Source organism: Helianthus annuus, chromosome 2 (assembly GCF_002127325.2).
Source record: "Helianthus annuus cultivar XRQ/B chromosome 2, HanXRQr2.0-SUNRISE, whole genome shotgun sequence".
NCBI classification, from domain to species: Eukaryota; Viridiplantae; Streptophyta; class Magnoliopsida; order Asterales; family Asteraceae; genus Helianthus; species Helianthus annuus.
Genome location: NC_035434.2, coordinates 10,691,506 through 10,715,410, shown reverse-complemented (window position 1 = coordinate 10,715,410; position 23,905 = coordinate 10,691,506). Strand labels below are relative to the sequence as shown.

The 23,905-nt window shown below is 39.4% G+C and overlaps 2 protein-coding genes across 4 annotated transcripts; both read left to right on the top strand.

Annotated features, from left to right (window-relative positions):
- Positions 1 to 12,699: 12,699 nt before the first annotated feature.
- LOC110929968 (sister chromatid cohesion protein PDS5 homolog B) lies at positions 12,700 to 17,635 on the top strand. Of its 3 annotated transcripts, XM_022173167.2 has the most exons (7): positions 12,844 to 12,965; positions 14,507 to 14,558; positions 14,648 to 14,851; positions 14,944 to 15,131; positions 15,209 to 15,332; positions 15,752 to 16,030; positions 16,997 to 17,635. In XM_022173167.2, exons 3-7 carry the CDS (start codon positions 14,696 to 14,698, stop codon positions 17,525 to 17,527), a joined length of 1,278 nt encoding a protein of 425 aa, XP_022028859.1. In that variant the 5' UTR covers positions 12,844 to 12,965; positions 14,507 to 14,558; positions 14,648 to 14,695; the 3' UTR covers positions 17,528 to 17,635. The 3 variants fall into 3 exon arrangements, with proteins under 3 accessions (XP_022028858.1, XP_022028857.1, XP_022028859.1); XM_022173166.2 differs by lacking the exon at positions 14,507 to 14,558 and having other exon boundaries at positions 12,700 to 12,965; positions 17,012 to 17,635; XM_022173165.2 differs by lacking the exon at positions 14,507 to 14,558 and having other exon boundaries at positions 12,701 to 12,965.
- Positions 17,636 to 21,012: 3,377 nt separating this feature from the next.
- Positions 21,013 to 23,031, top strand: LOC110932208. Its single transcript, XM_022175561.1, has 4 exons — positions 21,013 to 21,712; positions 21,784 to 21,939; positions 22,072 to 22,542; positions 22,604 to 23,031. Exons 1-4 carry the CDS (start codon positions 21,013 to 21,015, stop codon positions 23,029 to 23,031), a joined length of 1,755 nt encoding a protein of 584 aa, XP_022031253.1.
- The last annotated feature ends 874 nt before the right edge of the window (positions 23,032 to 23,905 follow it).

Here is a 23,905-nt window from a genome sequence, read left to right as displayed (position 1 = left end):
TTTTTGTCTTTTCTTAAAAAGATATAAAGATATATTTACAATATTTACAAATATTTCTATCTCCCCCTAAAGACCAAAACATGTAAAAAGACGACAAACCATTGCAGATAGTTTATCATCATCATCCACAGTGGTTTCTGTATCAACGCTAACAATTCCATCAACCACTGAAAAGAGCATCATACCATTTAGTTTTAAAAGATATTTAAAACGAATTCTGTCAAAAGCTTTGGTATGCAAATCAGCTTTTTGCTCATCAGTGTGGATTTTCTCAATTCGTATCAACTTTTTCTCAAAGCAGTCGCGAATAAAGTGATGACGAATTTCTATGTGTTTTGTTTTAGCGTGATGTACCGGATTTTTAGTTATGTTAATTGCAGCCTCGTTATCAACAAAAATAGGAGTGTTAAGAAACTGCAAACCGTAATCGCGCATTTGTTGCTGTATCCACAGGATTTGAGAACAGCAGCTGCTTGCAGATACGTATTCTGCTTCACATGTGGATAGCGCAACAGATGTTTGTTTCTTACACTGCCAGGTGACCAAGCGAGGTCCAAAGAACTGGCATCCTGCAGTTGTTGATTTCGCATTTTGTTTGCAGCATCCGAAATCCGAGTCGGAATACCCCTCGAGTGTGAAATCGCCTTTTCTAGGATACCATAACCCCAATGATGGAGTTCCTTTCAAGTAGCGTAGTATCCTTTTCACAATGATTAAGTGCGATGCTCTAGGGTTAGATTGAAATCTTGCTGCGAGGCATGTTGGGTACATAATGTCGGGCCGAGAAGCAGTTAGATACATCAAGGAACCAATCATGGATCGATATAGTCGTTCGTCTGCCCTGTCTCCGGTGAGATCTGGGTGAATCCCATGATTTGTTGCTAGTGGGGTTGCAGCAGATGAAGAGTCTGACATTCCAAATTTCTCTAGAATATCATGGACGTACTTCGTCTGATGTATGAAAATTCCTTCAGGAAGCTGATCAACCTGTAATCCTAAAAAGAATTTCATTTCCCCCATTGACGACATTTCGAATTTCTGCTTCATCACTTGCTCAAAATCTGTACACAAGTTTTCGTTTGTTGACCCGAAAATTATGTCATCCACATAAATCTGAACTATCAGCAAGTGACCATCAACAATCTTTGTGAAAAGAGTAGCATCAATTTTTCCCCGGATGAAGTCATTGGCTAGCAAGTGCTGAGACAAAGTCTCATACCAGGCTCTCGGGGCCTGGTGCAAGCCATATAAAGCTTTATCCAAAAGATACACTTTGTTTGGGTGATGTGGATCGACAAACCCCGGCGGCTGTCCCACATATACTTCCTCTTTCACTTTGCCATATAGAAAGGCCGACTTTACATCAAGCTGATACACTTTGAAATTTTTCCATGATGCAAATGCTAGAAAGATCCTGATGGCTTCAAGTCTTGCTACAGGAGCGTATACCTCTGTAAAATCAATTCCCTCCTGTTGACTAAAACCTTGAACGACGAGTCGAGCTTTGTTTCTGACTACTACTCCTCTGTCGTCCCTCTTACACTTAAACACCCATTTGGTATTTATTTTCCGATGACCTTCAGGTAGATCCACCAGCTTCCAAACTTTCAACTTTTCAAATTGATTCAATTCTTCCTGCATCGCGTTGACCCAGGAATCCTCAGTAAGTGCCTCTTTGTATGTGCGAGGTTCTATCTGCGAAATAAAACAACACAGTGAGAATTCATTTTGTAAAGACTTTACTGAAGAATAAAAACTTGAAAGGCCCTGATCAATTTGACGTCTGGTGCGAACTCCTGATTGCAAATCTCCTATAATCTGTTCCTCTGGATGATACGAAAGAGTTCGAGGCATCACTTCGTCTGGAACTTCTACATTTCCTTCTAGATTTGTAACATTCTGTTCAGCATCCTGCTCACTAACTTGGTTTGTTTGACTTAATACCTGGATTTGCTCCCCCTCAAGATCTGAATCACTATCATCAAACATTGGCATATTTTCAGCTTCTTGATTATCATTTACCACTGACTGATTACCAGGAGCAACTTCATCCTCATGATCACCAGAATTGCTAGGACCTGCTTCATTGTCATTTGATGTTTCACTAGATCTTCTCATGTATTCTGCTGGAAATCTGAGCGATGATTCATATTCTCGAAAAACATCCAGCTCATCAAAGAAATCTTCTTCCTCTTCAGATTCTTTGCTCATGTCAAACGATTCCCAAAGTCTATCATAGTTATAACGCCATGAATCACCAGGATTTTGAGGTGGCATAGTATAACCCTGACATTCAACATTTGCTGCTTCAATAATACGCTTTTCATTTGGAACAAAGACACGCCGTGTAGGACCTGAGTAACCAACAAAGATTCCTTCAAAGCTCTTTGTACCAAACTTCCCATTAGGCTCTATAACCGTGCATGGTGACCCAAACGGCTCTAGATACTTCAGATTTGGCTTGCGTTTATTGATTAGTTCAAAACACGTCTTGTTGAACTTCTTCACAGTAAGAACTCTGTTGAGAGTATAGCATGCAGCAGAAACAGCTTCAGCCCAGAAATTGATTGGTAACTTGGAATCTGCAAGCATTGTTCTGGCTGTCTCGATTAGCGTCCGGTTCTTGCGTTCTGCAACTCCATTTTGCTGAGGAGTGTACGGAGCACTAAACTCATGCAGTATACCTCTTTCATCACAGTATTCCTCCATCTTACTGTTTTTGAACTCAGTACCATTGTCACTTCGAATTCTACAAATCGGTCTCTGGTACAGATTCTCAATTTTCTTAAACAAAACCACCAAACTATCAAAGGTTTCGTCTTTCGTTTTCAAGAACATGACCCACGAAAATCTGGAGTAGTCATCAGTCACGACCAAACAGTAAGAATCTCCTGTCATACTTTTAACATTCACTGGACCGAACAAATCCATGTGAAGCCTTTCCAAAGGTCTTGAAACTGAATTGACTTGTTTTGTAGGGTGTGACTTTTTCTTCTGTTTACCTCTGACACAGCTTATGCACTCCCCTTCCAGATGAAAACCTTTAATATTCACTCCGGTGACCAAGTCGTTATGCACTAAGTGATTCATTTTCCTTAGGTGAATATGCCCCATCTTTCTGTGCCATAACCTTGACTCCTTTTCCGTTGCTCTGGACACAAAACAATGAGCCTGACCCGTGGTTGTAGTAGCAACGCTCATGTCCAACACGTACAGATCGTTGACTCTTGGTGCCCTCATGATGATCCACTCTTCAGGTATCACAAATCCCGGTTTCAAGATTAAACATTCTTTGTTGGTGAAATAAGTAGTGTACATCCTGTCACAGATCTGGGAGATACTCAGCAGGTTGTTTTCCAGCTCAGCGATGTAGTTAACTCTCTCAAACGTGATAATACCATTTGATAATGTTCCTTCACCTATGATCCTGCCTCCTTGATTACCCGCAAAACCCACATAGCCACCATTAATGTCATTCACATCATACAGCAATGCGGTCTTCCCTGTCATATGTCTTGAAGCTCCACTATCCATTATCCACTTAGATACAAGTTTTGGAAGATCCTGCACATAACAAATCATCATTTAAACAACTTTCAAGAAAGATGCCGATTCATGCTTCGCAATCCAGGAAGCTCCGGCTATTCAAATTGTTTAGTCAAACATGGAGTCCACCCAGGCCTTATCAGCCTTAGGGACAACCGTGACTTTTGCAACTTGAATTTTGAAATTCTTTGAACTAAGAGGTGGAAAATTTGCATCATAATCAATTTTCATTGATTCTTCAGCATTTTTCACCTCAGGAATTGAAACCTTCTTTTCAATTTTTGTTACAACCTTTGGTTTCCACACTTGTTGAGTTTCAGCACCCCGCTTATAAAATTTATCTTGTTTAGGTACCAATTTCTTCACGGGTTTAGATTTTTCTTTCAAGTTGTTAGTTTGAACAACTTTCTTCTCAACATACATCGGTGCTTTTCCCTTTTTGTCATTTTTTCTTTGTTGAACCTTCACAATTTCAGTCTTAGGTTTTATCACAGTACACTTTCGTGCAATATGACCCATTTTATTACATTTGAAGCAAGTACGAGTATCAACTACTTGACTTGTCCCTTCAGACTGAATTTGTGAAGCTTTCTTTTCAAAAAATTCTTTGTTAGACTTTGAAAAAATTTTTTGTTCTTCCTCAGCAAGTGAACTTGAGCTGTTCACAAATGTTTTCCTTTTGACATATCTTTTATTTTGATCAAATCTTTTCTGATATGATTTACCCCCCTGATAACCACCTGACCAATTTCTGTTGTTATTGTTATAACCACGTGATGGATAGACAGTTTTCCTGTTATGAACCTTTCCGACATTTCGAGTGTTTACTGTTGACAACTCAACTTCAATTAGTTTAAAAACTTTGGCCAATTTGTTCAGATTCACATTCTCTAATGGAAACTCGGAATCCGAAAACAACTTATCCGATCCTGACATCTTGTACATGACAAGATCAGATTCATCATGTAAGTTGCTTATGGATTTCTGTTTCGGAATGTATTTGTCAAGAAAACAACCATCCTCCTCAGAAGTGTCACAATCTGGTTTGAGCACATTATCCACCACACTTTTCACCACATCATTTTGGACACCTTCGTCATTGGAAGACGTGAATGTGACATCAATACTCTCAGGGAATGTAACATCATTTTCTTCTTCAATTTCCACCAAACTAGACTGCTTTTTCGTGTAGTTGTCTAAGATTGGTGGTGGAACTCTGTGAAACCCTACACCTTTTCCATCAGAAAACACATCCTCACCAGCTTTGTTTTTCCCTATGGGTTTAGGAACTATGTGCTGCAAAACAAAGCTAGCTGAGCTATAGCTGTTTAATTTTAACTGGATTCTTTCATTTTCGATTTCACTTTCTTGAACCTTCAGTTTTAATTTTGCTATCTCATCCAGTTGTTTGTTGATTGTTTCCTCTTTTATTATCAAAACAGCTCTTAAATGCTCGTTTTCCTTACTTGTTTTTCCATTTCTATCATCACTCTCTTTAACGACATTTTTCAATTTTTCAAATTTTTCAACAATATTTCTGCTTTCAAGAAGAATTTTGTCATGATCAGCTTTAATTTTCAGGTTTTCAGTTTTCAATTCTTTTATCTGATCAGCTGATTCTTTTGACTCTTTGTCACAATCAAGAATTTGACTTTCAAGTTTTCTAACATTATTGGTCAGATTCTTGATTTTCTCCCCATTGAGGTATGTGACAGTTGTACAAAAGTTGCATTGTTTGTTACAACTTTTGCAATCAGCATTGCAATTGTTTTTGTTACCTGACACAGTTGATGACTTAGTTTGACTGACCTGTTTCTTTGACTCAGAATTAGGAGTAGAGTCTACCTCAAGTGCTTTGACAGCAAGCACTTTATCAGCCATTTCTCTCAAGTTTTCAGCTGTCATTTCCTGTGCAGTGTTGATCATCCCGGTGTCAATTTTCACAGGTTCTTCTATCTTCTCCTTTTCTCTTCTTTCTTTCTCTCTTTCTTCCTCGATCATTTTCGATGTTGGTGTACCCCACCATTTGTGTTGCCAGTACTCATCCTCTTCTTTGTATTCTTGGATAATGGCTTCAATGTCTATCTTCTTGTAGTCGACAGCAATGTTACCATATTCATCCAAATAACACTCTCTATCTGGATCCCATCGGTTTGCACGTGTTGCTTCCTCATAAACAGCTGAGAGTCGAATGATCTTTGCTTCAGCAACCATTTTTCGATATTCGTACTTTTGTTGTTCTGTACGATTATCCTTCCATTGAATTGGTTCATTATGACTCGCCATAAAAGCATAACCAACAGCATCATCTTCAGGTAACACTTCCTTACTCCAATCATATCCTTCATCATCATAAATCACTGCCAAAGCTCTAGATTTTCCTTTGTTGTCTTCAGATTGCTTTATTCTTGGCGGTTCTGACTTATTCTGATGATATATAGCTCTCTTGTAGTAGTCATCCTTGAATGGATTCTCAGATTCTTCAACATATGCATTTCGGCATTCTCGTTTGAAGTGGCCTTTCTGTTTGCACTTGAAACACTTCACCTTTGATTTATCAAATCCCAGCTTTGTTGAAGGACCACCGATTGTTTTTCTTCCAGTTATCTCCATAAAGCGTTGTGCACGTCGCACTGCACTCGCCATTGCCCATTGGATATCAATTAACTCCATCTCTTCGGGATCTATCTGATCATAGTCTTCTTTGGTCAGATTAGTATTCCCAATCTTTCCAGCAATCAGCCCCTCATATGATTCTAGCACGGATGCTAGAAACACCATCTGTTGCTTCACAGATTCTTCATCAAAGTTTTGTGCATTCTTCAGATCAACAGCAATATTACATGAGAACTTTGAATCAGAACGATTTGTCGAGGCAGTAGGAATAGAAGTAGACCCACTATGATATCCACTGTGACTTTCTTTGTTTGAGTTGCTTTGATTTTCTTTTGGAGCTGGAGATATGTTTTCGGCAGAAAATGCGGTTTTCGGTGATGAGGCTTTGGGCATCAAACTTTTGGGATAGTATAGTTCTGGATTTTGTTGATATGAATGATTGACTTTGTACGTTTTCTTCAATTCTAGCTCATGGCTTTCCAGTCGTTCAATCACTACATCTGGTTTTAGTTCTTCTGGCGGAATGGTGTTTTTCAACATCAAAGCATAGTACCTCCAATCCATTTCATCTGGTAAAGAATCGAACAGTTTATCAACTATCTCCTCATCAGGATAGTTGATATCATGACGTGCAAGTTCTAATTTAAGATGACCAAAACGTTCGATCATTTTGCAGACAGACTCATTTTTGAAACAACTGAACATATCAAACTCCTTTTTTAGTAGTTTAGTTTTGTTCTTTAAGATTTCTTTACTTCCCAGACATTTCTTTCCCAGTTTATCCCACAAATCTTTGGCGTTGGTGTAGCTGATTAGTGAAATAATATCTTCCCTGACAGATTGAAATAGTAGTGCTACACATTTCTGTTCAGCAACGAATAGATCAATCTCTTCATTACTTCTCAATACTTCACCATTGTTTTTACCCGCAGCATACCCACTTTTCATGCTTTTCCAGCTGGGGAAAGCAAACGCCATCAGCCATTCTTCAAATTTTATTGCCCATCTTGTATAATCTTCAATAGCCATTAACTTTGGAGGACGATTAAAAGTTCCAAACGCGCTTTCTGATTCCCATGCTTCCTTCCTTTTCTCTTTGATTTGATTTGTGTTGGTATTGTTTGATGTAGAATCATCATTTTCTGGATTTCCTGATCCTCCTGGGCTTACTGTAAAACCATACATATCACTAAAAGGGTTTGTGAATATGTCATCCATTTTGAATGTTCCTGTAAAATCAGACAAACACTTAGAAAAATTTTGATTTCTTAAAAATGCTTAACACTAACACTTGGATCGAACAGGGTATTCGATCGAGTAGTGTGTTCGATCGAGTAGTTTAGCCGATCGGTCAGACAACTGCTGTTCGATCGATCAGCTGTTCGATCGAATAGGAATCCAGTAAACTTCAAACTTCCTTTTAGCAACAATGCAGTCCGATCGATCAGTTGTTCGATCAGATTACCAAGATGATGTCAGCAATAACTTCCAAAATGAACGGTTATCTCTTTCAAATCGATGACATCAGCAAACAAATGAATATGCTAATCGATTCGACCAGCTGACATCATCAAGTTCATGCAGTTTTTCATTGAAATTGTTCAATTTTAACACGAATTTGTTTGAATCTGATTATGAAACTTAGTAAGATTGTAAAATTTGAGATTCCGAACCGATTGATAGTAATTTTATCAAGTTTTATCCATTGAATCTGTTTTAATTTTGAGTTTTTCAAGTTTTATGATGAAAAAGATGAAGAACGGAGAGAAAATATGAGAAAGATAGAGTAGATCTGCAAGTTTTCCGGTGAAAACTATATCAGAAACAAATTTCCGATGAAATTTGTTCTTCACAATGCAATCTTCGCTTGAAATCAGTTGAATCTCTCTTCAAATCTACAAGAATTTGACTGAAATCGATGAACTATGTCTTCTGGTATCTTCAATCAACATCCATAGCTCTGATACCACTTGTTGGTCCCTAGTTGATCGGGATCTTCCTGTTAATAAATGTCACACTATGATTGCTGTGCGGAATCCAGCAGATCATACACAGATACAGAAAGACATATGATTTCCATGTTCAACAGTCTGCAATTCAATTGAAATATATGACAAGATATAAGTTCCAGTTGATCACAGACTTCAGCTCTCTAGATTACAGACAGATTCAAAAGTACTAAATGAGCTGACAGAACTTCTATTTATAGGCCAGTCAGAATAAGCTAAGTGCTGTCCGATCGGTTAGGCTAACCGATCGGTTGGGCCACCCGATCGAACAGCTGTTCGATCGGTTAGGCTGTTCGATCGGCTAGGCCAGCCGATCGGCTTACAAAGTAGCACTTTTACAATACAAACCCTGTATTCTGACGCCTTATACATTAAACTATACAACTTTAATAAAACAAAGACTTTAAGCTGACGGAAGCTACAGACGTTTATGTACTAACACCTAAACTAAGTATCCACTTATTCACATGTGACAACAAAGAGGAAGGGATTGTGATGATGCAAGCTCCAATTTTAACTAAGTCCCCAATCAAGGCTTCCTAGTTTATAATTCTTAGGAAAATTAAAAATGAATTAACATTCTAATCACCTAAAAATTATTCCTTTAAGCTCACTTGCTAAGTTGATGTTAATCTTTGATGATGAGTTATTCATTTGTCAAAACTCCTAACTCTACAAATTAGGGAAAACTAATATGAGAAACACACTAATCACCCTAACTTGGTTTTAAGTAGTTGGCACTATCATCATGTTCTTGATATGAACCACAAGCATGGTCATGCTAGTTAACAACCTTGGCCTAAATCATCAACCAAACATGAACACAAACTATAGAATTCATATAAACATACTTTTGATCTTTCCAAATCTAGATGCAAGAATTCACACACAAGCTCAAATCATTGTTCATATCATATTAGCACTCACCATTCCTAGTTTCATGCTATGAGTCATACTAACAAGTTAACAAGATTCAATAATCATAATCTCTACATGGGCTTTCCAACACAACATGTAAATACTTATGAGCAAACATTCAAGAACAAGAACTTTAAGCATGCATAAGAACTCCAAGAACAAAATCAAATGACAACATGAAGATTAACAAGAACAATCATCACATCTACTTCCATATTATCACATGTTCATAAGCTTCAACATAGTTTAGACAACACAAATGTTTAGCCTACAAGGCTCATAACTACCAAATCAAGCATAAATAAACATAAATTGTTCATAATGTAGTAAGCTAACCAAGTTAAAGACAAGAATTAAATGGTGTTTGAGTAGATCTTCAAGTGGTTTAATCCTCTTCAAGGCTCCTTCTTGGCTCCAACAAGCTTCCAAGGCCAGATTCTTGAGAGAAAAAGTCACCAAAATGCTCCAACTCCCTTGCAAATGAGCTAGAAACTCGTATTTAAACTGCTGGGCGTTTGGCACTACCATGCCACCTTTTGGCACGGTCGTGCTTGGCAAGTGTCAGAGCCACTTTCTTGAGTGTTGACCAAGCAAGCTACCATTTTCGGAAAAATCGCGCTCAAATGTTCCCGAGGTCGCACGACCGTGCTCGGAGATCCTCTGGTCGTGCGAGCCGGTAGTGCTCGGTAACAGTCATCTCGTTCTCGGAAACAAGCTGATCAGAGGCTAAGATTGACTTGGCACGGTCGTGCCACTGGTTGGCACGGTCGTGCTTCCCTTGATTTTGAAGATTTGGCTGCTGGGTGCTAGTGCTGATCGAGAGTGCCGACGTCGGGAGGCTTGGCACGGTCGTGCCAATGTTTGGCACGGTAGTGCCATATCTGGCAGTTTGCTGGAATGCACCATTTTAGCTCTATTTTGCTCCAAAAGCTTCCGTTTCATCACCGGGCCGAAGCCCGGACCTGTATTTTCACAAACAACTCAAATAAGTACCAAAATCAATGAAAATACAAAGAGTTTTCGCATAAACGGGGCGTATTTGACGTTTAAAAGATGTATAAATTCTTATACATCACCCATCATATGAGAGGTAAATCAAGCTTATTATGTAACTCGCTTAAATGATGATACAACTAAACAAATTCATTAGAACATAAGAATTTTCTAGACAAATATGTGTTTCTTCTTAACAATGTTATTAATTGAACTCGTAGTATTTCTCAAATTCTTTCTCAGAACCAACTCGAACGCATAACATAGTAAAATGAGTCAAGATGGATACGGTAATACTCTAATATGATCTTGTCGAGTCACTAATTTTTTGAGTTCATATAATGATATAAAATAATTATAATCAGGTTTTTTTTTAACGTATCTATCTATGTTTTATGTTTAATTAAATACTCTCTTGTTGCAAATGAAATCTTTATGTCAATCACCGAAGTTGGAAAAATTAATATTTATAAACAAAAAAATGTGCTCATGATTGTCTCTTTACGTAAGGTTGAAAGGTGTGGGGTGCATGGGTTGGATCATCAATCGCTACGTAGGATCATTAATGAATTGTTACATCATCTCCTTGCCTCATCCACCATAGTTTGCATAGATTAAACTATAGCAACCATGAGCCGCCTTTCCTTTTTTTGATATTTCCTTTTCCTTGTCACAAAAATAAATTAAAATAAGAGAATAGTGGTTTGGGTCATGACCACACCCTTAGGGTAGTGGTATTGGATAGTGGATTTGAAGTGGGTAACATGACGCTGATGTGGAGGGTTATGGTGACCATGAGAATCATGACCACACCCTATAACCTAACTAGAAGCAATTTGCACTAGGGGCTAGTCCCTTGCACCCTGTTAAGGTGACACGCGTACCTTGAACCTTGGACTCAATAGTGTCGGAAATTATAATAATCTTGAATGAGCATGTACTTTACGCCTCCTAACCGGCACGTTTATTACGATTTCCCTTTAGTATTAACGAAACCCAGTTAATTAAAATGACTTGATAATACTAAAATTACTAATAAATAATACAAAAAGTGAGAAAATCACTAAAATAACCATGTTTCTGAGTATATAATACTTTTATGTATGTCAAAATCAATTCAGGAATATAACAGCTACACAAACCTTTAATCGTGCATCTTTTTCTGAACGTCCAATAAAGCCCGACCGGTACACCCATAGGCAAAAGGCCACCCATGCACACGTTCGCAGACAATGCTTGTGACCCAGCCCGTCATCAATTCATCAATTCCAGAGGATACACACCGCCTAAAAGCCCACTATGGGAAAACCACTGGCTTGCATATGCATTTTTGTCACGAACGAGACTCCGATCAACCGGTAACCTCTCCTATAAAAAGTTACCAGATACCACTAAAGCAATACCCCTTTTTATTTTTTGCAGGATAGAAACACAAATACGCACGTATACATTAATTTATAGAGAAAATGTGACACAAATGTAACCAAGTTTAATTGTGTTACTAACTAGTTGGTGCCCCGCCCGCGTTGTGGGGCGATGGCCGAATAATGAGCGAGTGTTAGTCAGCTCATTGACACGGAAAACAATTAAATCGAGTCAACCAATTAAAACAAAACACTTTTATAGTTTTGATAAAAAAACTAAAACAATGGCAATATTGTAATTTTTAATGGAGGGAAAGTTGTATTTTTTGACTGGGGTAAAATCGTAATTTGACAAAAGCTAAAGTAATGGCAGTACTGTAAATTTGAATCTGGGGCAAAATTGTAAATTTTCACAGGGGCAAATTCGTAATTTTTAACTTGGGGTAACAACGTAATATAAATTTGAACTAAGGGCACAATCATAATTTTAAGCTTGAGGCAAAAGCACAATTTTATTTTGAGCCGAGGGCAAAATCGTAATTTTGAGCTGGGGGCAAAAACATAATTTTATTTTGAACTGGGGAAAAAAGGTAATTTTGAATTGAGGGCGAAATAACAATTTTTAAGCGGGGAGAATCACATTTTTGAACAGAGGGCAAAACCGTAATTTTTAAGTGGGGGCAAAAACAAAATTTTATTTTGAACTGGGGGCGAAAATGTAATTCTGAGCTGAGGGCAAAACCACAATTTTATTTTGAATGGAGGGAAAAATCGTAATTTTGAGCTGGGGACAAAAGCGTAATTTTATTTTGAGCTGAGGGCAAAACCGTAATTTTAAAGAGGGAGAAAAACGTGATTTTAGAATGGATATAAAATAATAAACTGGTTGGTCCAATGGGAGAGTGCCAGGCAAAGTCGTAATTTTGAATTGAGGGCAAGATCGTAATTTTGAGATGGGGACAAAAAGCGTAATTTTATTTTGAGCTGGGGGTAAAAACGTAATTTTAAAATGGATATAAAACAATAAACGTGTTGGTCAAATGGGGGAGTGCCAAACTGCCTGACACTATTCCCCTTTATATGTAGGGTAATTTTACTTTCTTTATTTCTATTTTGAAGGATAAAAAACGAATCTATACACAAATACATATAATTATACTAGTTAAAATATAGAAAAGTGACACCAAATATAGAAACTAAATTCAAAAATAAAGTATGAAACACTCAACCTTCATTCCATATATATCATATTATTCTGACAAATACTACTATAAAGTTGGCACACAATATCCGTACACATTTCAGGCGATTTGTGCAGTTTATCAGGCGATTTGAGGTCTCAAATCAGGCGATTATCAGTTATTCGTGATCATCGAGCAAATCGCTGAACAAAATGCGTGAAAAGCAGTCAAAATCCTCTTGTTCACCACCAAATCAGCTCGAAATCGAGCTTATGCATGCCGGAAAGAAGCTACTGCGGTTTTCGTACATACCTGCGGTTATTCACGATGTTCTTGCTGTAAGGCTAGGGTTTTGTTACGATATTACGGTTTTTATGTTCTGTAATTGATGATGCTTGAAGTTTGTAGTGATTGTGAATGAGTTGTTGATGTTTATTGTTGTTTTGGTTAGGTTTTAAGCTGTTTAGGTTGATTTAGCCCTAATTTGTTTAGATTATCTCGTACGTATAACGATTTTTGTATTCTGTAACTGATGATGCTTGAAGTTCATGTTGATTGCAGATTGTGAATGAATCGATGATGTTTATTGTTGTTTTGGTTAGGTTTTTAGTTGTTTAGGTTGATTTAGCCCTAATTTGTTTAGATTATCTCGTACGTATAACGATTTTTGTATTCTATAACTGATGATGCTTGAAGTTCATGTTGATTGCAGATTGTGAATGAATCGATGATGTTTATTGTTGTTTAGGTTGATTTTGACTTAATTTGTTTAGATTATCTCGTATGTGTAACGTTTTTTATGTTCTATAATCGATGATGCTTGAAGTTCATAGTGATTGCAGATGAATTGATGATTTTGGTTAGGTTTTGAGCTATTTAGGTTGATTTTGCTCTAATTTTTTTTAGATGAACTCGTACGATACACTAAACGTTTCGATTTACTAACTTTTTTTGTCTGAAGGTTTAATCAGTAATGAATCGATGATTCATATTGTTGTTTTGCTTAGGTTTAAGCTGTTTAGGTTGATTTTGCTCTGATTTGTTTAGATTAACTTGTATGCTACACTAAACGTTTTGATTAATTAACCTTTATTTTAAGGTTTAATCAGTAGTGAATCAGTGATGCTTGTTGTTTTGCTTAGGTTTAAGCTATTTAGGTTGATTTTGCTCTGATTTGTTTAGATTAACTTGTACGCTACACTAAACGTTTTGATTAATTAACCTTTATTTTAAGGTTTAATCAGTAGTGAATCAGTGATGCTTATTGTTGTTTTGCTTAGGTTTAAGCTATTTAGGTTGATTTTGCTCTAATATGTTTAGATTAACTCGCACGCTACACTAAACGTTTTGATTGATTAACCTTTGTTTGAAGGTTGAATCAATAATGAATCGGCGATGCTTATTGTTGTTTTGCTTAGGTTTAAGCTGTTTAGGCTGATTTTGCTCTGATTTGTTTAGATGAACTCGTACGCTACACTAAACGTTTTGGTTGATTTACCTTTCTTTGAAGGTTGAATCAGTAATGAATCGGTGATGCTTATTGTTCTTTTGCTTAGGTTTAAGCTATATAGGTTGATTTTGCTCTAATTTGTTTAGATTAACTCGTACGCTACACCACATGTTTCGATTGATTAGCTGTTTGTTTGAAGATTTAATCAGTTATTATTAGAGCTAAATAATACGTTTAGTGTACGTTAGGTAATTATGTATATTTCCTGTTCTTATGTGTAATGTTGTTTTTTATATGCAAATTTCTACCACAATTATGATATGATTTCTCATTCTTACAGTAGTGAATCTGTGATGTTTATTGTTGTTTTGCTTAGGTTTAAGCTATTTAGGTTGATTAACTAGTAATGTTTATTGTTGTTTTGCTTAGGTATAAGCTACACGCTTCGATTCATTAACTTTTTATTTTAAGGCTTAAATCGGTAATGTGTAATTATGTTTCGTCCACTTTTTATGATCTGTGTACAACATTAGCGATGCTTTATATTCAAAATTTGTGTTATTGTAATAGAAATTGAAGGAAGATCTGTTTAAGGTGGAACAAAAGCCTTCTGAATCAATGAAGAAGGCACTGCATCCAGTAATCGAGGCATTGGTTGTTAAGAAACTGGTAAGGCATGCTGATATGGATGTGAATATTTCAGTTGCATGTTGCTTTTGTGAGATCTTGAGGATCAATGCACCTGATTCCCCGTTCAATCATGAACAGTTGAAGGTATGAATAGTATGAATGAGTTGAATTTTTAGAAAAAAATTATAAAAAGAAAAAAAAAAAAATCTGCACCTTTACTTGGTGGTGGTGTGCAGGATTTCTTTGAAATGATTGTAAACACATTCGAGAAGTTATCTTCTGCATCGGGTGGATCCTATGTGAAAATGGGACGAGTTCTCAACATATTTAGCAGAACAAGATTGTCCGTTTTGATGTTGGACCTGCAGTTGGATGGAGCACGGTTAATAGTTCGATTATTTAAACAATTCTTAACCGTTGCTGAGTAAGAGATCTGATTATTTGCTATCAATTACACTTGTTCTACTTGCACTTCTGATCGATTTGTTATTTACTTTTAAGCTCGAATCCTTCTGCAATTGTACTCGAGATGGAGAAAATAATGAGCATGATCATAGAGGAAAGTACGGAGCTGAAACCCGAGCTTGTAGGTCTTCTAGTGAAATTTTCAAAAAACAAGAATAAGGTGATGACCATGTTTTTTTAATCTTTCATTAATCACTAATATCATATAATTTCGAGTAAATTTCAAGGATTGTCCTTTATCTTTATACCCATTTTCAGGCGCTGTCCTTTATGTTTAAAATTGACGAGTTTTGTCCTTTATGTTTTCATATCATACACGTTTTGTCCTTTAGGCCTAACCCAACTAGTTTTTTCAGTTAAATTTGGTCATATGCTTTGCACATGAGGGCATTTTTGTCAATTCAAAGGTTGCAGAAGCTTTGAGCTGTAAATCTGCCATTGAACTTACCTTTGAATTGACAAAAATGCCCTCAAGTGCAAAGCATATGACCAAATTTAACTAAAAAACTAACTGGGTTAGGCCTCAAGGACAAAACGTGTAAGATATGAAAACATACTAAGTATCTGTTCCTCTTGCAGAGTGCTTCACATGATCGTTGGGGACTAGGGGAAACGGTTCTCATGAACTTTGCTGCTCGATTTAAACCACATTTCGCAGATATGGGACGCGACGCCCTTTATGACTACTGCATATCGGTTGCATCGAGTTGTAAACGTAAGATAAAAACCGAGTGTCAAGAGATTGTAATGTGTTGCCAACATGAAGAACAAACCAATTCCTTTTACGCGCCACCAAGCTCTGTAACAGAGGTGAATGGAATACACAAAAGGAACAACAACAATCCATTGGAAATACAGGTAATATTATCCGCTTCTAGAAGCTATTCGGGTTACAGGTGGATAAACGAGGTGGGTCGAACTGGTATTTTTAGAACGTTGAGACTAGGGGTGCAAACGAGCCGAGCCGAGTCCAAGCTCGACCAGGCTCGAGCTTGTTTAACATATGAAAGCTCGAGCTCGAGCTCGGCTCGATTCGAGCTTTATTTCTGAAGCTCGAGCTCGGCTTGAAGGTAATTTTTCAAGCTCGAGCTCGGCTCGGGCTCGACTCGTTTAGTATTTATTAATTAATTTATATTAACTATAATTATTATTATACATATAATTTAGTTATTTTTTTATATTTATATAAATGGTCATTATTATTATATAAATATATGTTTAATATATTAATGACAAAATATATAAACAAAAAAGCTCGATTAGGCTCGCGAGCCGGCTCGAGCTCGATAAGTGAAGCTCGGACTCGGGCTCGGGCTCGTTTACTATAACGAGCTTGTTTTTAGGCTCGGGCTCGAGCTCGAGCTCGTTTAAGCTCGGCTCGTTCGAGCTTTTTTTCGAGCCGAGCTCGAGTAGCTCGGCTCATTTGCACCCCTAGTTGAGACTGACTTAATGTTTTTAGTATGATTAAGAAAGTTATAATCTTATTTTTTAAATAAAAACAGTTTAACCAGTGTATAGAATTTACCAATAAAGCATAATCTTGATCAAACCATTTACTAAACGGGTCAACCCAATTATGCTAATCACATTCTGAATTATGGAAATCTACCACAAAAACAAGACTATTGCGTTAATAATCTAAATGTTTGGACTTAAAAGTTTAGAAATTGCGGATGGGTCGTATGCATTGAAAGAAAAATATTCCAACCTGTTTGACCCGTTTAAAAAAGACAACCTAAATCAACCCATTCATAAGTAAACGGGTTCTCAACTACTGTTTCTAAACAAAATAATATTAATAGTTTAATACCATTTTCTACATAGGTTTCATCTTCTCAGGGTGGCACAGTTTGTGTCCAAGGCTACGAAGTGAAGGAAAGCAATGCAGACATTCTTGAAGCCGTTTTCAGGAAATACGGGGACATAACAGCTGACTGTATATTCGAAACATGTTTTATGAGGTCATCGATCCTCGAGGCTGTTTGTGAAGTTGTCAGGAGAATTCAAACCAATGAAGTTGTTGAGAAAATGGAAGACACAGAGCGCCTGGTGTCAGATGCAGAGGCGGTCAACGTTGACGTGGCGTGGCTTCGGCCTCACTTAGAAGCCATTCGAAAAAAGACAGAGTGTTTGGCAAGGTCAAATAAGCTAAGGGAAACAAGAAAACACACCCTTTTGGTTGAAATAGGGGCCCGAAAGGATTTGATAGAGAGGAGTGCAGAGGTCGTGGCTGCACTAGAACGGGTCGGGCAGACCGAAAGGTTGGTGAATGTGCTCACTGTTTTCGAAAAGAATCTGGATGAGAAGCTGTTGGAATGTAAAGCTGAACTAGACGGTCTTGACTCATGGGTATAGGTTTTTCTATAATACTTGAGATTAGCTTGTTAAAGATCACAAGATTATGAACTCATTTAGAGTGATGATTGCTTGATATTATCATTATCATTATCATTATCATTATCATTATCATTATCATTATCATTATCATTAGCATTATCATTATCAAGTTTTATATTCTATCAACATTTAATCAATCAAGTTAAACAATTATGAAAAATTCATTATCAATAGAACATATTGAAATTTAAGTGGCTGTCTAGTTAGCAGGGCATACCTATGTAGTAGCTTGTAGGATTATGCACGGTGTGGCCAGTGGCGGATCCAGGGTCGGATTCCACTGTGTTCTTTTTGGTAGTTTTTCACTAATTTTCATTATTTTTTTTCCCCAAATCATACAAGGTTTACACCAATTTTTAACATTTTCTTCGAATAGAATGGGTTCCTGGGAACCCATGGAACCATCTAAATCCGCCCCTGGGTGTGGCTTCGGTTTGTGGGTTCGGCATCAATTGGCACGCATGGCAACATGGGCGTCTCTGTTCCGTGGTCACTGGCAAGAGGTGTTCGGCAATGGTTAATCAGTATGTGTGGCATTGTGGCGTGGCTATGCAACTGCCGATGAAACCGAATGCATTTGAATGTTTTTTTAATATATAGTAAGTTAAATTGTAAAGTAATACATTGCAACTTTATTTTATAAACCCGTATACTGATTAAATTCTATGCTTCATTTTCTTAAAAAAAATTACGTTTGCATCTTTTATCTTTTCCGTATGAGTCATGGTAATGAGATAGAGGTGTACAAAACACCGGTTTTAGGACACCGAAATCGGAAAAAAAAAAAAAAAAAAACCGAAACCGGTTTGAACCGCAGGTTAGGGATCTTGATCTTGAAACCGGTTTTAAGAAAACCTATTAAAAACCGGATTTTTTTGGCAAGAACTGGGTTATAAATCAAACCGAACCGGTTATACCAGTTTGGGTCCCATCGTGAAAAACCGTTAAAAAACCGAACCGGTTTTTTCCCACACAACAATAACCGGTTCGGTTAAAAACCGGACAGGTTTTTTTTTAAACACCGATTTGTACACCTCTAATGAGATTAGGGGTGTTCGTTAAACCAACTGCGTATATTGAAATATCATCCAAGTTTGACACGTTTGTGATCCAAATGGTTCGGTTATGAACGTTTCTTGGTTAAATGGTATGGTCTTGTTTAGTATTTTGTACCAGTAGTATAAACAGGCTCGATTGCTCGTTTATGTATATTTTAACGGAATAGGTGTATATGCATTATAATTCTAGATCATCTTTATTAGTTTAGAACAAACTAATTATTTTGTAAAACATCCGTTGAGATTGTAATAAATGGTTTTTTTTTTTCTTGCAAATAGAACTTACAAGAGTTTAATATTAGATGGTAGCCACTTTCACAATCTTCTTCACTATGGTTGTTCACCAACGAGCAACGGGCAAGTGTATCTTTCCTCATGCTTGGCCCATTTTCAACCAAGCCGAAAATCAAACGAGCGTAGTTTCAACCAGCGTCAAACAAGATGTTTACCTACTAGTGACATACAAATCTTCATTTGTGAAGTATTGATGCCTAGGCTAGATTGTGAAGAATCCTTGACTGATGGGCGATGAGGTTGAGAGCATCCGCTAAGGGTCCAAAGACATCAAAACTCAAAAGCGTAATTTTGAATTGTGATTAGGATTTTAGACATCTACACTTTTGGTACTCAATTGCCTATTAGATACGGTGTTTTGGTTGGCTAGTTTAATAGAACAGAAAATACAATAAGAGCCCAATAAAACTTGGGTTATTTTGCGGGTCACGACGATGGTACCTACTAGTCACCGTTCACGGCTCAATGTGCTTCAATGTGTGCCCATTTTGAGCCTAACTCACAACCACTTTTTATACTTTTTATATTATAAAAACTCTAAAGAAACACTGAACTAATTAGGCAACTAATCAGTTTGGTTTATGTTTCTACCATAGTGGTTAATCTTCTAATGAATATCTGAGCTCCGACTTGATGTTTTAAACCTGCAAAACAAAACACCGTTACTCGTCAAGAGGGGAATGTGGGGGTTTCCCTCTTAACCGGGCTCCGGCGTGAGAATAAGCGACTGCTTTGGGGGGATAATTAAGTGTTAAGAGTGAGAGTAGAGGGAATAGAATGTTTAACATGTGTAGTGAGGTCTCTATTTATAGCCGGAGGGTTGTAAGAGGGTATGGGCGGATGGGCCTTGGGCCGGTAATCGACAACGTATTGGATATGCTCTTTGTCTAATCGGTGTCGACCGTTAATGGCTTCTAGAAACTCTTCGGCGCTGGCGCGCCCTGATTGGAGCCACGTGTCATTGTTGTCGGCCCTGTCGCCCTTCTGCCATCAGCAGACAAGTGGAGATCGTGGGACAGATGTCTCCGTCCTCTGAGTGGTGCCACATAGGCGTCCTTAAGTACTTCTCGTCAGAAGATCGTGGCGCACGATTGAACAGAGCCTGCTGGATGTTCATTGGCTCTTTTTCTCTGCCACTTGTACCTTGTGTACTACCTGGAGTAGCTTTGCGCTGCTTCCTTGTTTGATTCTTGCTGAGCACGAAACTGACCCGCGCGGGGTTTGGGTGTCTGGATACTCCTTCAGTATGCTAAGTGCTGCTATCGGAGCTCCTTGTCGGCTAGCCCTCGCGCGGCGATAGTAGGAATACAGTGTAACTCGCGCAAGGCTCGTGGTAGGAAATTAATTAAACATGGAGTATGGTTCCTCACGCAACCTTGAAGGAGGTTTACGCGGCGTTTTTGGGACCATACCCCTTCAAGTCCCCCCAGTCCAGTGCTGCACCATACGCAAGGCAAGTGGTTGGAGCTCTGGACTTAAAAAATAAAAGTTGAAGAAAATGCTTCCTTGATTCTGGCGGACGTGGCGCGTGTAGGCTTCATTGGTTACAACGGCGCGACTGCCAGGCTTGGTTCTAGTTGGGTTATTGCTTTTCATGAATAGGCGCGAGGGATTGTTAAGGCAATTCTACACTGCGCGGCCTTGGTAGCTTTTTCATGAAGTTAGTTTTAATTTATGGCGGGAAAAACTTCGAAATTTGAACTCTAACAAGTTGGTGAGAAACGTCGTTGATGGTGACGTTTGAGTTGACCGGTTACACGGCTGTCGTCAGGTTTTCCTGGCGGTTTGGCTTTCCGTCAGGCGAGTTAGGCCCACACGCGCGTGGTAACCGTCACTCCGGGATTCCCTCCTTACGTGTCATCTTCTGATTGGTCACGTGCGCGGCGATCGCGGCACGTTTACCCATCGCATTAAATGCGATGGGTATATATATCCGAAGAGGTGTGAGAAGTCCTCACTTTTCTCTTCTACTATCACTATCCTTCTCTCGTTTCGTGTCTTCTCTCTCTTTGAATCTTCAAACCTTGCAGCAGATCTTCAAGATCCTTCTTCTTATCTTCAAGTTCCTCAAGAAAAACTTGAATCTTTATTATGGCTGAAGAACATCAAGAGGGTGTTCCTGGGGAGGAGGGGCCGGTCCCGGTTCTCCGATGGGACTTGGGTCTATTTGAGCAGATCGTTAGAAGTTTCCGGTTTCCACCGGAGTGGGATGCACGATATCCGGCCCAGAATCAGACGGCCGCCGACGCACCGCCGGGTTACATCACGTTATTTGAAGATTTCTTTCTTCAAGGCAACTTCCGGTTGCCGGCGACGAACTTCATGGGGAACATCTTGCACTTCTACAACTTCCATATTTCCCAGATGAACCCTCCTGGGATGGTTAGGGTTCGTCATTTCGAGTTCTTATGCCGAGCCCATGGCATTGAGCCGTCTGTTGAGAAGTTCCGGGCCTTTTATCAGCTTCAACGGACGATGGGCTTCTTCTCGTTTGCCAGCCGTGGTGCTGCAAGGAAGATCTTATTAAACCCACCGAAGAGTTTCCATGATTGGAAACCTAAATTTTTCTTTATTCGAGAGGAGGTGCTTCCGATTGCCATGCCCTTCCGAGATTGGAGCGAGCTGGGGCTGAAAGAGGATCTTCCGATCCTAAAACACGAACGGTGGTATCAGCAACTAACTCCTACCCCTAATCGGGTATTTGGGGAGAATGTATTGGTTGCGGCGCGCATGAGTGACCAGTGGTCACCTGACAGCAAGGAAGTGCCAGTCTTAAAGATTGGTGATCAAGGTCAGTGATCTTCCTACCTTCCCTGGCTCCATGCTTTATGCTTTACTTTACTTATTCGTTTCGATGTGTAGAAGCGCATATGTACCAAGCTGCTTTTGCTACTTTTGGAGGATCTATGGGCGTGCGCCCACTTCGCGATGATGAGGAATGCTGGTATGAGCAGATCAGGGGCAATTTCATGTACCCGGTTGCTGATGCATTTGCCTCGCCGCCTACTGCAACCGAAGGTGCACAAATACCTAAACCTTGCCCTTTGCGCTCTGTGACTTCTGCTGGGAAAGAGGTTGTCTATCTTTCCAGCGAGGAGTCTGTAGGGTCGTCGAACGGCGAGCTAAGTCCGTGGTCTAACATCTTTGCAGGTGTGTTGCGCGACCTAGGGATTGACCCTGAAGATAAGAAGAAAAAACCTTTGAAGAAGAAGAACTTGAATCCCGAGGTGACCAGTAAAGGGGCTGGGAGTAGTCGCGCAACCGCTGGTGCTGCTGTTAAAGGTACTCTTCGCCTTCGAAAGAGTGACTTAAAAGATTATGTGATAATTAGTGATTCACTTGAAGGCTTGTCGCGCGCAGCTGAGAAGAAGGCTGGAGCGGGTGGTTCGAAGAGCTCTGGAAGCGCGGGTTCTCGTAACCCTGATGCTGGTGCTACTCCTTCTACTGCTGCGCATGAGGAGGAGGAAGAAGAAGAAGAAGAGGAGGTAACTGAAAAGCTGATCAGCAGAAAGAGAGTCAGAAGCGAGACCACAACTGGTGTGGCTTCTGCGGCGGCAGCTGGTGCGATTCCCTTGATTGGGAAAACGAGCATTCTGCGCTCTCTTTATAAATTCTCTCCTGGTAAGTTCTTAACTTCTCTTCCTTTTGTTACTTTCTCTTCTTAATCACTTGGTTTCTGCAGAGACCAAGAAGCCCACCCCTGAGAAGGGTGTTAAGTTTACCGAGCCAGAGCCGAAGAGGCCAAAGATTACCATTAAGTCTTCTAAGATTGTTGGGGCTGAGTCTGCCAAGGAGAAAAATGTTGCTGAGGGGGATAAAGCGAAGGCTGCTGAGGAGAAGAGAAGGGTTGAGGAGCGTCACAAGAAGGTTGAGGAAGAGAAGAAGAGGAAAGCTGGGGAAGATAAGAAGGCTGAGGAGGCGAAGAAGAAAACCGCAGATATGGAGAAGGAGAAGGAGAGGGAGAGGAAGAAAGCTGTGGAAAAGGGCAGCGATGATCAGAAGATTGTGATCACCACGGGGCCTGTGAAGCCTCATCAAGAAAGCAGGAAAGAGCCTGAGGTTGAGAAACCTGTCCACCCCACGCATACTGAGGTCCCTGATCGCACCTAGGTGACTTCTGCCAGGGGATCGGGCCGGTATGTTTCTAGTGGCGCGAGCTCTGGTGGGGCTGGGGGTTACAACCCACAAGTTATTGGGGCGAAGGATACCCTTGGTGATATCTATTATAAGAGTTACACTGAAGAGGAACGTGGTAATGCCCCTCACCAAGCTCCCTGGGGTTTGAAGCAAAGGGACACCTTTCAAGATTTCGGACCATGCCACGATTGGTTTCTAAATTCCTTTACCCCTGGTGAGGTTAATCGGCCGAGGGCGAAGACCCATGAAAGCCCATATCGCACTTATGTGATCGGGGAGGCCAACACGCGCGCTGCCAATCATCAAATAGTTCGTGAGTGGCGAACGATGGTTAAGGAACGAGCAGATTGGGAGAGCTACCGCGAGCGAATGTTGAAGCGTATTAGCGAGTTTGAGAAGTCGAAGGCCTCTTTTGATGAAGAGAAAGCAAATTTCGATGCTGACAAGAAGGCGGAGGAATAGGGGCGTGAGGGCCTGAAAAACAAACTTCAAGCTGCTGAGCAGCAGCTGGCTAAGGAGAAAGCCGAGTTCAAGCGCATATGTGAAAAGGACAATGAACGCGCGTTCGCGGCTCGTAACAAGATTGTCGATCTTGAAGCCAAGGTTGTTGAGCTGACTGCGAAGGTAGAGGATGCGCAAGCTGCACAAGCTCCTAAGGAGCAGATTCAGGTTTGTAAAACTTACTCCCTTTCCCTCTGCGTTCTATTTGCAAAATAACTTAAGTCCTTTGTCGCTTTTTAGGTTGAGTTGGTTGATGCGAAGTTGCAGCTGTCAAACAAAGACAAGGATCTACGGGCCAAGGATGTCGAGATTGCTGAACTGAAACGACGCCTGAATGATCAGGTTG

What these genes read in the sequence shown, in the direction of transcription:
- LOC110929968 (XM_022173165.2), top strand. Translation starts at nt 12,840, where the DNA reads ATGCGTGAAAAGCAGTCAAAATCCTCTTGTTCACCACCAAATCAGCTC. An exon ending in TCAATCATGAACAGTTGAAG is followed by an intron (nt 14,852 to 14,943) that starts GTATGAATAGTA and finishes GGTGGTGTGCAG; the next exon opens with GATTTCTTTGAAATGATTGT. An exon ending in TTTCAAAAAACAAGAATAAG is followed by an intron (nt 15,333 to 15,751) that starts GTGATGACCATG and finishes TTCCTCTTGCAG; the next exon opens with AGTGCTTCACATGATCGTTG.
- LOC110932208 (XM_022175561.1), top strand. Translation starts at nt 21,013, where the DNA reads ATGGCTGAAGAACATCAAGAGGGTGTTCCTGGGGAGGAGGGGCCGGTC. An exon ending in GCCGCCTACTGCAACCGAAG is followed by an intron (nt 21,940 to 22,071) that starts GTGCACAAATAC and finishes ACATCTTTGCAG; the next exon opens with GTGTGTTGCGCGACCTAGGG. An exon ending in TCTTTATAAATTCTCTCCTG is followed by an intron (nt 22,543 to 22,603) that starts GTAAGTTCTTAA and finishes TGGTTTCTGCAG; the next exon opens with AGACCAAGAAGCCCACCCCT.